At 40.1% G+C, this 13,772-nt stretch overlaps 1 protein-coding gene across 1 annotated transcript in view; it reads left to right on the top strand.

Annotated features, from left to right (window-relative positions):
- Positions 1-13,772, top strand: part of PAPPA2 (pappalysin 2) — a 260,116-nt gene that overhangs the window by 81,851 nt on the left and 164,493 nt on the right. Inside the window, exon 3 of the mRNA XM_045811473.2 lies at positions 13,184-13,329. Within this exon, the coding sequence (XP_045667429.2) occupies positions 13,184-13,329 (146 nt within the window). The remainder of the gene's footprint in view (positions 1-13,183; positions 13,330-13,772) is intronic.

Below are 13,772 nucleotides of genomic sequence, written 5' to 3'. Positions count from 1 at the left end.
GAGGTAACTAGACCCCTGTGGAAGGGTCCTCAGCAGGGCAATATTGGCAAACTTGTGAGGGGGGGGGAAGAATAGAGTGTTCTTTGGTTCATCTTCTAATTACAATCCATCTTTACCATTGATATATTCAACTAATTCAACTAATATTAAATGAGCACTTGATAATATGCAAGATGATATACTAAGTTGCTCTCACACTGGGAAAGACATGGTACTTGACTTCTGGGAACTTTGTCTAGATAATGAAATAAAGAATGCTCTATAATATTGAAACAAAGAAGGCTCTATTTTGTAAATGCTATTTTTTTCTTAACAGACCTATACCAATACAAATATATGATATTATCAGTATTTTCAAATGTTTTATTGTTGAATTAATAATACATTGTTCAAAGTCCCACCAGTTTCTCCCCCACCCCTAGACTAAACTGCACCCAAGCAATAACTTTTGGAAATCTCATGTAAATTTTACAACCCCATCTCAGCATGTGCTGAGGAAGTGTGCATTTACTTTAAAATTTTATTTAATAAAACATTACTCATTAAAAAAGAATGCTATATTATATATATCTATATCTATCAATACAGGAGAATACAAAGAAGAAAAAATTAGTTTAAATCTCACTACCTATTTCATCCCTTCTAATATCTAGACTGACATGTATGTGGTTTTAAATAAATAGAATTATATTACACTTCTTGTCACACAGCTTGCTTCTTCAATCAATACTAGATTAGGGGCACTTTTCTATATAGATCTATACATATCTAGATCCTTTTTGATGCATTCATGGAATGAATATTATATACTTTTAATTCATCTTGTCAGATCCATGGTAATGGAAATTTACATGATCTCTATTTTGTTATTATACTCTTGTTTGTTATTATACTAGTCTATTAGCATAATATACCATGGTGTTATATTATCATGTTCTACTTTTTTATGTTGCTATTATACTGTTCTTGTTCTTGCATATGTGAAACTCATACAAATACCTTCTTAAGTTAAATATCTGGAGGTAGGATTTCAACTGTTGGCAAATACTGCCAAAGCAGGCTTACATATTATAATTGCTGTTGTGTGTTATAGACTAGACTGAATGAGGTAGTGATTCAGAGTTAGGGGCTCATTTTGGGCTGGGGTAACCAGTGTGGGTTTTACAGAAGCGAGATAGAAAAGGGGACTTGGATGTCAGTTACAATTTTGATAATTGTATATGTAAGGAGAGAACCTTATAATCAGAGCAGGGAGGCAAAAAAGGCAAATCAGAAGCATGGGTGGCATCAGTAGGTCAATCAATGTAGCTCAATCAATGACGTAGTGATGCTAGTGTAAGCCCGGAGGGTAGGGGGTAGGCTGGGGTCCAATTACTGGGCTTTGAGTGGCAATTTAAAGGATTTTAAAGGACTGTTGTGAAGGCCACAGAGAACGAAGAGTAAGCAGAGAGTAAGCTTTGATGTTGTGCAGGGAGGACCGGAGTTGGATATTAGAGGAGAAAAATAAGAAGACATTTTAGTACATGGCAAATAAAGTAAAAAAGATCTATTCCATCCAGACAGTGACTGTGGCAAGGGAATATGGCAATGAGTGGAATTATGATAGCATGAACAGAAGAGAAAATTAAATTAGGACTGGGTCATCTGGGGCAGGTGAAAGGATTAAATCAGTGAGGTCCATATCCTGTAGATTTGCAGTGATGAGGGCTGTATTAGTTTCCTTGCGCTGACATTACAGAGTATCCCACACTGTGTGGCTTAAACAGCAGAAATGCATTGTCTCACAACAGTTCTAGAGGCTGGAGGTCTGAGATCAAGGTGTTAGCAGGATGGGTTCCTTCTGAAGGCTGTGAGGGAAAATCGATTCCAGGCCTCTCTCCCAGTTTCTGGTAGCCCCAGGGATTCCTTGGTTTATAAGCTGCATTTTCCCACAGAGGGTCTTCCTTCTAGGTCCAGATTTCTGCTTTTTATAAGGACACAATCATATTGGATTAAGGCCCACCCTAATGATCTAATCTTAATTCGATCATCTGCAAAGACCATATTTCCCAATAAAGTCCCATTCGCAGGTACTGGTTAGGACTCCAGTGTCTTTTGGGGACACACAAGTCAGCCCACAACAGGGGCTATCCTGGTAGAAATAGTCAAAAGTGTAAGAAAATCAGAGCACCTGGGTGTCTCAGTTGGTAAAACGTGTGCCTTCCACTGAGGTCATGATCCCAGGGTCCTGGAATCAAGCCCTTCATCAGGCCCCTGCTCAGCAGAGGCGTCTGCTTCTATCTCTCCTTCCCTCCCCACCCCCTCCGCTCATGCTCTTTCACTCACTCCCTCTCTTAAGTAAAAATAAATGAAATCTTTTTTAAAAAGTGTGAGAAAATTGAAAAGAGGGAGATACAGATGTAGACCTCAATTGTATTAAGATAATCATTGAGACAATGAGAATGCATTAGGTTTCAACATTGTGACAATTCACAGTTGTAAGGGGTAGTTTGATTTTGTTTTCTGTTTAACATAAGACTTACCCCTTCAACATCTTCGCAAAGTGATCTTTTAGCTTTTGCTTAGATATTCTAGTGATAGGGAATTCTTTTTTTAACAGTTAAAATTTATTAAGTTTTTAAAATATATTGAGGCAAAAGATCCCTCCTCATTATTTTATTCTTTGGCTCTAATTCTTTCCTCTGGACCTATACAGAGCAAGGACCTTATATATCAATGGGTTGCAAATCTGGTGGGTTGCCCCACCAGCCCTGCCTTTTAGATTAGATATGCCCCATTTCTTCCGCCATTCTTCATATGGCATCATTGTCAGATCTCCCTCCTTTTTAGTCTCCCTCTTCTGGACATGTCGAAGGTTCCAGTGTACTTGGAGAAGGATAGACTAAAAGCACAGGTCTGTTCACGGCAGTGCACTGTCTTTGTGCCTAGCACTGAATCTTAGGTGTCTACACATTTTCCCTCAAGGAATGATGGAATATTGTTGGCAACTGAAATCTACAGGCATTTTTTTCCCTATTAATTGGTACCAGGCCCAGTGTCCTCAATGCTGTATTTTAGCAATTGTGTTCTTTGTTTGAGTTTAACTTTGGATTTACATTTGAAACTTTTGAATTTTACCTTTTGAGTTTATCCCTGTAATTATTGCTCTGTGAGGCCTATTTGAGTCTTATTCTGCCACCCAGCATGTGGTCTCTCTTCAGTTAGTGTCATTTGTAAACTCGATAAACTTGTATGAATTCTTGCAAGACATTGATTATGTGATCCAGTGAAATGGGGGCAAATACAGACACCTCGGCCAAGATATTAAAAACTTCCCTTCAGGCAGTCCCCAAATTTGGTGTAAGTTGTTATGAACGCATAACTGTACACATTACTCCACCCTCCTTATAGAGATTTCATGAGTGATGTATCACTTGTCCTATTACATCAAGGTACATTTCTCTAAGGAATCATCTACTCTAGCAAATCCAGTAAATCACCCAATCAACAGGAAAAGAAGTGTGATTACCTGCGCATGATTTTTTTCCTAAGAAGCCCATGGTAGTTTCCATAATCAACTTTGTCTTACCTAAGTAGTAAAAATTTGCCTATTTAATAAGACATTAGAAATATTTCTGGGAGTTGACACTGAGCTCACTGATCTGTAGTTTCCAAATCTCACCTTCTTCTAAAGGAACTTGAAATACCTTTCAGTCTTTGGCCATCTTGCACCTCTCCATCACCCATAAAGATTCATTGGTATGTAACTGCCCAAAAATGTCCTTTGGGGGATTTTAGAGTAGAAGTCTAATGATTCCAGAGACTAATTCATTCAAAAACAATTCTTGCACTATTTCTTCCATCAAGTAGGACTTCTAGTTTCTTTTGGTCATGTGTTTATCTTTGGCTTGACTATATCTTTCCTGACTTTTCTGCCCTGAGACCCAAAATCAAATGTGGAAAACACAGCTGGAATATCATCTCTGGATCATTTAATATTTAGTTGAAAAAAACAAACAAACAAACAAACTGCAAAGCATCGTTACCATTTTAACTAAGAAGGATTAAATATGGGAATTTTGTTGCTTATAAAGATTTTATAGAAGGGCTGGAGTTGTAGGATTACGTTGGGCATCTGGGAATCTCTCTCAGAACAGCACTGAAGAACAGGCCTGCCAGTGGGGCTGCCCCCTACCCTTGCCACAGACAGGAAGCGGTGGTGGCGGGGGGATTCTGGGGTTCCCTGTAGAAGTGCTGGATTCAGGAACACACTGTGTGCTGCTCAGGAAACCACCGTTGCAGTCATGCTGTGCCCCCTAGATGCGCACCAGGAACAAGTGTTTGCCACCCAGCCTACGCTCCGCACCCTAATGCGGTGGCTAGAACGCTCTCACCCAGCCATGCTTGCAGGAGGAGAAAGAAAAAGCAGTAAGGTCTCCATCTCTCTGCCATCTTCCAACTAGTGCACAACTGATTGGCAGACTCTAAATCACATCCAGATCCCTAGGTACAAGAGAATTGGAAAAATGCAGAATTCAACCTTTCTGTCCTCCAGAATAGGAACACACTAGAAAGAGGGGAGAATAATCGGCGCAAACCAATTCACGGCCTCCGCCACAAAGTTCACAGAGCCTTATGAACATCTGGTTCTCCTACCCGATTTTTCACTTCATCCTCTGTTCTTCCATGTAATTTTTTAAAAAATTGTAATCCCAGTTTAGCTAACATACAGAGTTATGTTAGTTCCAGGTGTACAATATAGTGATTCAACAATTCTGTACGTTACTCAGGGCTCATCATGATAAGTGTCACTTGTGTGCACTGCTGTTACAGTGCCTGTCACCTTGCAGTACAATTATGCAAGACTGAATTTCTTGAAAACAAGAATCATATATTATGTATCTTTTTATTGCCAGGGCCCAACACAGTGACTCACAGATGCTAGGGAAACCAATTTAAGAACAGAAAAAAGGGGTGGCTCAGTTGGTTAAACGGCTGCCTTCGGCTCAGGTCATGATCTCAGGGTCCTGGGATCAAGTCCCGCATCAGGTTCCCTGCTCAGTGGGGAGCCTGCTTCTCCCTCTCCCTCTGCTGCTCCCCCCACTTGTGCTCTCTCTCTCTCTCTGTCAAATAAATAAATAAATAAATAAAATCTTAAAAAAAAAAAAAAAAAGAAAGGATGTGTGCTTTGGAGTTAGAAGAACTTGAGTTTAAAACTTGCCTCCAAAACTTACAAGCTGTGTGGTTTGGGGCAAGTGACTTTAATTCTGTAAACTTGAATTTCTTATTTGTAAAGTAAAATAAATACACTAACCTTACAGGATTGTTGTGAGCTTTCCATGAGAAAATATATATGAAGCATCTGTCATAAAGTTGGGACTCAATTAATTTTGATCACTATTATTAGGGCAAATGAATGATTGCCAGGTTAATGAATTATTGAATAGATTTGCCCTTTCACAGTTTTTTATCTTGACAGCAAGGCAGACATTGAAGAGTTCAGCTTTTTTTCCCTTCTGTGTCATCATACTCTCTTTCTACTTTTCTTAATGGAAATTTAAAAATTTATCATCTTTGCAGTGTTTTCATGTTTATGGTTGTCCTCAGCTTTATCTTTTTTGACCCCCTTTTTTTTTTACATGTTTATGCTATTCCTCTTCCCAAAATCTACATGTGATGTTTTAAAATTTTAGCTTTGCAGATAGTTCCTTTATCCAACCTGGTTCTTTTTGATGTTTCTTGGCTCCTTTCACCGTTATTGGGACAATCTAGAATTCAGTGCATTTTCAAAGTTTATATACTTCTGCTTCCAAAGGGCCATTTCACTCCTGAGAATCTTGCGGTAAGGAATCATTCCTCCCTTTTGGAACTCTCTTTCCCTGAAGCTCAAGTCCTTGTTTTTCCCAGCCTCCGCTGTTGCAAAAAGTAAAATGTAGTTTCTTTCATTGAAGGAGCTCCTCCACCCCATGTCACCAGATAGTTCTTTCCTATTAGTAAGAATTAAAATCACACTCTTAGATCTCTTTGTTGTTTCCTGAACTTTTGAGAGATATTATCAGGAAGTCAGGGAAAGTATTTATCAGAAGGGCTGCAATTGTTATTAGCAGAATTGGCCTTTTGGCAGAGTCTTTTTTTTTTTTTTTTTAAGATTTTATTTATTTACTCGACAGAGATAGAGACAGCCAGCGAGAGAGGGAACACAAGCAGGGGGAGTGGGAGAGGAAGAAGCAGGCTCACAGCGGAAGAGCCTGATGTGGGGCTGGATCCCATAACGCCGGGATCACGCCCTGAGCCGAAGGCAGACGCTTAACCGCTGTGCCACCCAGGCGCCCCTGGCCGAGTCTTATCTGAAGTTCTGGCACATCACTGTATTTTTATTTTGTGTCAATTCTGGAAACTCTTTTGGGAGGAATCAAAACTATCCCTTGCCTGACAAGGCCAGCTATAGTTTGTGCCTAGAAAAGAATTGTTATTTTATTTTCACTCCAAGCTTTTCATGGTGGGTTTACTTCAGGTTTTAGATTTAAGTTGTGTTTGCTTCTGTTTTGCACTGTGGTGTTGGCTCCATTTCATTTTAATTTTTTTCTTATAAGCAAGGTCTGCCCCTCCTGAGACATAATCCATGACTAGTTCCCCATCAGGTCTTTGAGATGATACTTGCTTTCCTATATTACGATATTTGAACTGTGTTGCCAGCTATGCAGTTCATCTGAGGCCATAGGTACTGTTATGACTAATATAAGGTTCGTTGAATGCTTATGTGTGGTTTTATAAATGCTATTTCATTTTTTCCTCCCAATAATTATATACAGTAGATGCTTCATTATTCCCATTCTAGATGAGGACACCGAGCTGTAGCAATGCTTGGTGCCTTGCCAATGTCACATGGCCAGTTAGTGGAAGAGGAGGGACTTAAGACCAAGTCATCCTGGCTTGGGAGCCTGTGTTCCTCAGGATAGTGACACACTGGCTACTTATGACCACTGGTTTGGTCATGTTCTCTTAATTCTACTGAGTACCTCTTCTGCTATGTTCTTCTCTTGCCTTATCTGGACGTAACAAGTTATGTGGGTATTTTCATGCTCATCTTCCAAACCAATATCAGGGTATGGCTCCCTTGTTAAGGTAGGCAAGCTACTGCCAAGAACTGAATGGTGGGAATTACTCTTTCCTCCCCTTGAGCCCATAATTCTATAATCACAGGACAGGGTTTCTCTCTCTCTCTCTTTTAAAGATTTATTTATTTATTTGACACAGAAAGAGAGAGAGCACAAGCAGGGGGAGCAGCAGGCAGAGGGAGAGGGGGGGGCTAGATCCCAGGACCCTGAGATCATGACCTGAGCCTAAGGCAGAGGCTCACAGGCTGAGCCACCCAGGTGCCCCAGGACAGGGTCTCTTAAAACAAATCCATTATTTTGTTACTATCTTCTGAAGCCGTATGTTCAATCTCCATATGTTCTTTTCTTTTCCAAAGATACTATATTTAAGTAAAAAAAGTTCTATTTATTTTCTGTTCTTGCTACAACAAGCTTACTGGCTGAAAACAACACAAAGATATTATCTTACAGTCCTGTGGATCAGAAGTTTGACATAAGTCTCACCAGGCTAATATCAAGGTGTTGTTAGGGCTGCATATCTTTCTGAAGGCTCTAGGGGAGAAGCCATTTGTTTGCTTTCTCCAGCTTCTACAGGCCACCCACATTCTTTGGCTTCCAGATGCCATCCTTCATCTTCAAAACCGGCAAGGTAGCATTTGTCTGACTCTGCTTCCATTGACACATCTCTTTCTTTGATTGTATGCTTTCTCTGCTTCTAAGGACTTGTGTAATTAGATTGGGCCCACTCAGGTAACCCAGAAAAATCTTCTCATCGTAAGGTCAGTACTTTTGATCACCTCTGCAAAGTCCCTTTTGCCATGTAAGTTAACAAACCCCAGGCTCCAGGGCATGGACATCTTTGGGAACATGATTCTGCCTACAACCAAAGATATTATGACACTGGACTTCAGACTGTTTTGATCTCTAGTTACTTCTTTTATTGCAGCCTCAAGCTCTTACAACACTTAAGCATTTCTAAAGATTTATTTATTTATTTGAGAGAGAGAAAGAGACACAGAGAGGGAGAATGATTAGGGGGAGGGGCAGAGGGAGAGAGGGAGAATCTCAAGCAGATTCCATGCTGAGCTCAGAGTCTGACACAGGGCTCGAGCCCATGACCCTATCAGGACCTGAGCCAAAATCAAGATTTGGACACTTAACTGACTGAGCTACCCAGGCACCCAACACTTACATATTTCTAAAGAATAATTCCATTTTTCTTCTAGTAGTGTTACTCATTCTCATATGAATTAGCAAAACTGAGTTAATGTTTTGGGTGTAGTAAGTTTTGTCAGGTTTTTCCTATTTGAATTTGAAGAAAAAATATATTCCCAGTTGCTAATGTCCTAGTTATGATGATATCTGGCCTCTTTTATGGCATTCAGAAGAGAAACAGTCATCATCATGGTGTCCTCCCTGGGGCAATTTAGGAGGTGGTTGAGTATATTGAGGAGAGTGGAGGAGAAAGGAGGGAGGAATGAGAGAGGAATCCTGGGTTTTCTACTTGTGTCATGGAGAGGATAATAGGAGTAGCACCAATTCAGAGAGGGAGACTGGAGAGGTAGCTGTGGGGAAAAAGACTGAGTTTAGTTTCAGAGATAAACCCAGTTCATATAGCCCTGTGGGCATGAATGAGGTCATATTACCATTAACAATCAAATTACATTAGTTCAATATATAACCAAAATCTTACCCTCATGCAGTCCCCTTTCTCTAGTATTTTTGGGAGTTCTAGGAGGGTATGCCTTAAAAATTCATGGCCACCAGGTTCTGTGGTTCTCCCACTGTTTGCAATTGAACACTGGCAATGGTGTTTACCTTCTCTACTAACATGCATCATTTCCAAATGATGCTTTTGCCCTCACTGTTTCTCTAGGGAAAAGCTAGCTTCCTGAGAGAGCTGGCTTCTAAAGTAACTCAAGGTTGTAAAACTCTCAGTACTAGAATGGTGCTGACATCCCTAAATTCTTTCCAGAAGTAGAGAGAGTATTCCCTGTCCTCAACTGGTGCTTCATTGTGTCATTAGGCCTTAAAGCATGGCTTGTGTATCCTGGGTTGCACTAATTTTATAAAAAGAGTGTTTTTTGGTTTTTCCTGAGGAGTTCAAAATCCAGTCTGTAAAATTAAGTAGGGGACAAATGCCACCGTGGTCCTTCCCTTGTCTTTGCCTTTTTATCTTTCCATGGATACAGATACATACTTCTTCTGTGTTTAGCCAAAACTCAACCCTCAACCCTTTCTGCATAGCTATCCATGTAAAAGATGTCCACAGATTCATTGGTTAGACCACTATTTCAGATTCACTGAAATTTCTTTTGTGCTCAGGTAGAACCACCCATCAGATTGACATTTTGACCTCAAGATTTATGCGTATGATCTAAGTGGAGATGTCCTGCCATAAAAGAGAAACAAGAAGCTACTCTATAGTTATACACACACACACACACACACACACACACACACACACACACCATAGATATATCTCATATGTGTGTGTGTGTGTGTGTGTGTGTGTGTATGTTATCCAAAGACTGATTGTGCTTCAAAGTTTAGGAGTAGAAGAGTTTCCAATAGTGAACAAGGAGCATGACAAAAGAATGTACCAGAAACAAGACCACAGAATCCTGGGGAATAACTTTTAAGGATTAGAAGGGGTAAGAGGAATCCTTTTGAGAGTGGTCTCAAAAGCGAGAATACAACCAGAAAAGAACATTGCAAAAAAAAAGCAGAGGAAGTAGAGAACTTTAAGAAGCAGGAAGCAACTAAATATAAAGAATTCCCATAAGAAGGTGACTGAATTTTTTTCATTTTTGTAGGGAGGGACAATTTGGAGGTCACCGACAATTTTAACTAAAGCAGTTTTGGTAATGTGACGCCGATGAACGCCTGGTTACCATGGGATTAGGGGGTTCATGGAAAAAAGAAATGAATAGGAGATCAGGAAATTATTCTTTCAAGAAGTTTGAATTGAAAAGGGAGAAGGAAAAAGAGAGGGTGTTAGCTATGCTTTGCTCAGAAACTTCATCCTGTGGGACCAGAGATAAGAACATAAAAATAGGTAAGGAATTGAATGTGTGTGTGTGTGTGTGTGTGTGTGTGTGTGTGTGTGTGTGTGTGTGTGTGTGTTAGAGTCTGTGGTGAATGGCTTCAGTTTCATCACTGAAGAGGGAGGCATGATCATTTACTAAGAGTCAGGGGAATAAGAGATTGAGGTTGGTGGGAGAGGAGGAGCGAGAGAATGGTGATCTCAAATCATTCCTGGAGAGGAGGTGACCATAAACAAGTAAAAGTATAGACAAGTAGAATTAAAGATTTACAGGAGATCAGGAATAAAAACCAGTCTGACCATGAATATGAGGTGTGGGGGCAATTGGAGGTAAGGAAGTTAAAAAGAAGACTGTTTTCAGTGATGTTTCACATAGATGTTGAAATTTCCCAAGTAATGGATGATAGGAGGTGGGGAAGTAAAAGGCTGTGGGCAAGGTGCCGAATGCTTGTTGTATAGGAACTAACCAGGAGGTGGGAAAATAAAAAGACTAAAGTGTATGGTGAGGTAGTAGAGTTCTAGGCACCTAAGAGCAGGAGGAATTTGAGAGAAGGAGAAAAACTAAGTTTTTAGAGTTGCACTGGGCATAGGGAGAGCACTAGTTGGTACTCTGCAGACTGATAAGCCCCATGTGAACAGGTGTACACTTTATAATAGGCAGGGCATTCTACATATAAAGCAGACACACTGATATCTAAATTTTCCCCATTTTAGATTAAGGAAAAATCTAGAAAAAAGTCTTTGTTTCCAACAAAATAAGGTTTTCTTCTATCAGTTCAATTAATGACTGTTTCCAACTGTCTCGAGCTTTTTAAAATGTATTCTCCTTCTTATACTTGCTGACTTCTGTCTACATATATCTCTGTGGAGTGCAGGAGTTAGAGCAACCACACCCAGTTTGCCACCAGCATGACATAAATACTCTCATCTGGAAGGGTAATTTATGGCTGGAGAGAGGGTTGGGCAAAGAAGAAAAAGGGAGATGAGTAGAACCAGCTAATGAGGTTGGTGGTGGAGGAGGAGGCCTCTTGGAGGGTGCTCAAGGGAAATTAGTGGAACTGCTGGGTTGAGGGAGGACAGAGGATGGCAGCCAAGACTGGTAAATGGCAGATGGAGAAGCCAGTAACACACAGATAGCCCAAGTAAACCATGCCAGGAACTGGGGGATTTGGGGAAAGTGAGGGAGGAGAAAAGAGAGAAAACTGTCAAGTTACCAACTCCCAATTTTAATGGGAACTCTGGAATAGGAACAGAGAAAGGGTGTGACTTGTCTTCCTTGGTATCCTGAGTTGTGTGTAGGCTCAGTCTCTGATTCTCTCTGCCCTTATTTGTCCTTTCCATTCCTTTCCTTTCCTTTCCTTTCCTTTCCTTTCCTTTCCTTTCCTTTCCTTTCCTTTCCTTTTCTTCTCTCTTTTCCCATTCACCCTCTCTCTGCTCCATTCTTCTGGCCTACATCTCCATGTTGAAGAATTACTTGATGTCATCACAGCTCCAAACCATCAATTTGTCAATACAGGAAATTGTACTTATTTTTAATAAAGGAGAAAGGGAAAGAAAATGTGACTAATATCCAGGGAAAACCAGGCAACAGTCCAGAAAACATTGTGTCTCCAGGAAAGCAGCAGAAGGAATATCCCTCTGATCACATCTGACATCACCTCATGGAATTTGGATGATTTCTTGGGGCTTAGAACTATTTTTCCAAGATATTATAAGTCAAAATGAAAAAGTATTTTTAAATCTCTTTTCTCTCAAGTATCTTTGATTCTAAAGCAGAATCTTTTTTGTTTCTTAAGTTGTATTCCCCTTTCTGGTTCTGTTCCAAAGAATACAAAAACAATCTTCCTTGGGATCTCTATTTCTTGGGTTCTCCTTGCCAGTATATCCTACATGTGGATTAAATAGATTGCGTCAACAGTGTGGTTGGGAGGCAGAGCAAGCAATAGAAGAAGGGTCATGCTGTCCTAACATGAGCTTCTGGATTTCAGCTTGTCTATCAGCACAGCAACAATGAAGCATGATCTATAAAGGAAATTTCCAACTAATGTTGAGGGAGCTGTCTGCCTAGTTTAAGCTGTGATAGGAATATTCCCCTTTTTGAGTGGCAGACTGTGGTCACTATGGGAAGCATCCAGTGAATCCAAAGGGCCACTGAGCTCTGCTTCAGTTGTTCGTTCTTAAAATAGCTCTTCAGTGAGAATGTTGAGTGAGTCTGTTTGCTTATGGTAAGTTTAAAGTTTCACTGATGCAAGAAAGATGAAGGTCTTTGACTATATATAAGGTTATAAAGAGATAAAATGCTTGTTTCCTTTTTTTATGGGCCATATGGCATGTGTTTTTAATAGACCTCTAATTCTGTGCATAAGTGCAAACATAATATTGCCTACTACGTTGAAAGCCACCAGTCATGATACTTGGTAAGTAGCATAAGGTAGTTGGGGTTGGAGTAGTTTCTACGGATTAAGGGACTACAAAGAAAAAAAAAATATATAGACATATATATATACACAATTACTCTTTGCAGTAACTTTATGATATCCTCTTCTACCTATAACTCATCTTTTTTTTTCCTCTTTTTACTTTATGTTCCCTAGCCACTTTTTTTTTAAGTAATACCCAAAGCAAGCATATACTGAAATAGAGATTCAGTTGGTCCTCTGATCATAATAATGGTCATGTAGTGTGATAGAAGGAACCAGAAACTGAGAGTTGGAAGGTCTTCTTCACCATGACCTGGGGTTAGTATTCAGGGTGAATAATTAGGAGTATCATTGGATTTATCTTGAAGAAATAATCAAGATGTAGAGTGGGAATTGAGTATGACTTCAAACACTGAGTATTCATATGAATAATATAGTGCTAAAAAGGTAAGATATTATTTATCTTGGAATAAATATCCCAAATGTGTACTAGTGCCTTTTTTGTTATATTGGACAGCCTGGTCTCTGTCTCTCTGCCCCTCTAAAGGGGCTGGCTGGGAGTGTCAGTCTGATTGGGTATGGTTCTGCTTTCTATGTACTGATCCTTCGGTGTGATACTTGTTCTCTTGTGTGCTCTCCAGGGCATACATGAGTGTGAAGGAGCTGAAGGAGGCACTGCAGCTTAACAGTACTCACTTCCTCAATGTCTACTTTGCTAGCTCAGTGCGGGAAGACCTTGCTGGTGCTGCCACCTGGCCTTGGGACAAGGAAGCCATCAGTCACCTGGGTAAGTGAAGTGAAGACCAAATATGGTAGAAAAATTGAGCAGGCCCCAAATGATTATGTGAAGTGAGTTTGAGGAAAAAAGAAAGAAGGAGAAAAATAAATTTACTCAATGAATTAGCTGCCTTGGGCTGAGAATGGCTTTTGGGAGAATCTGTCAAAATGTTTCAATATAGACAAGAAGGAGGTATCAGAGCAAACAGTGGCAAATACTCAGGATGTTCTAGACAGATGTATGATTTAGATGTAAATAAGTTGGTGATGTGTAATAAGATCCATTTTATGTCTTGGAGAGCCTCAAGGGGGAAATTAGCAAAGAAGGTGGCTAGACTGTGAAACCTGGCTTACGGTAATCAATGTGACAGAAGACCTGTGGGCTTCATGCATGGCTCCTCATCCATGGATCCAGGATTGGGCTCCTGAGCAAATCCTGGGAAGTTTAGGCAG

Source organism: Ursus americanus, chromosome 2, assembly GCF_024610735.1.
Source record: "Ursus americanus isolate L20-20 chromosome 2, mUrsAme1.1.p, whole genome shotgun sequence".
Classification (NCBI taxonomy): domain Eukaryota; kingdom Metazoa; phylum Chordata; class Mammalia; order Carnivora; family Ursidae; genus Ursus; species Ursus americanus.
The sequence above is the reverse complement of the archived record's forward strand: the minus strand, read 5'-3'. Positions and strand labels throughout refer to the sequence as shown.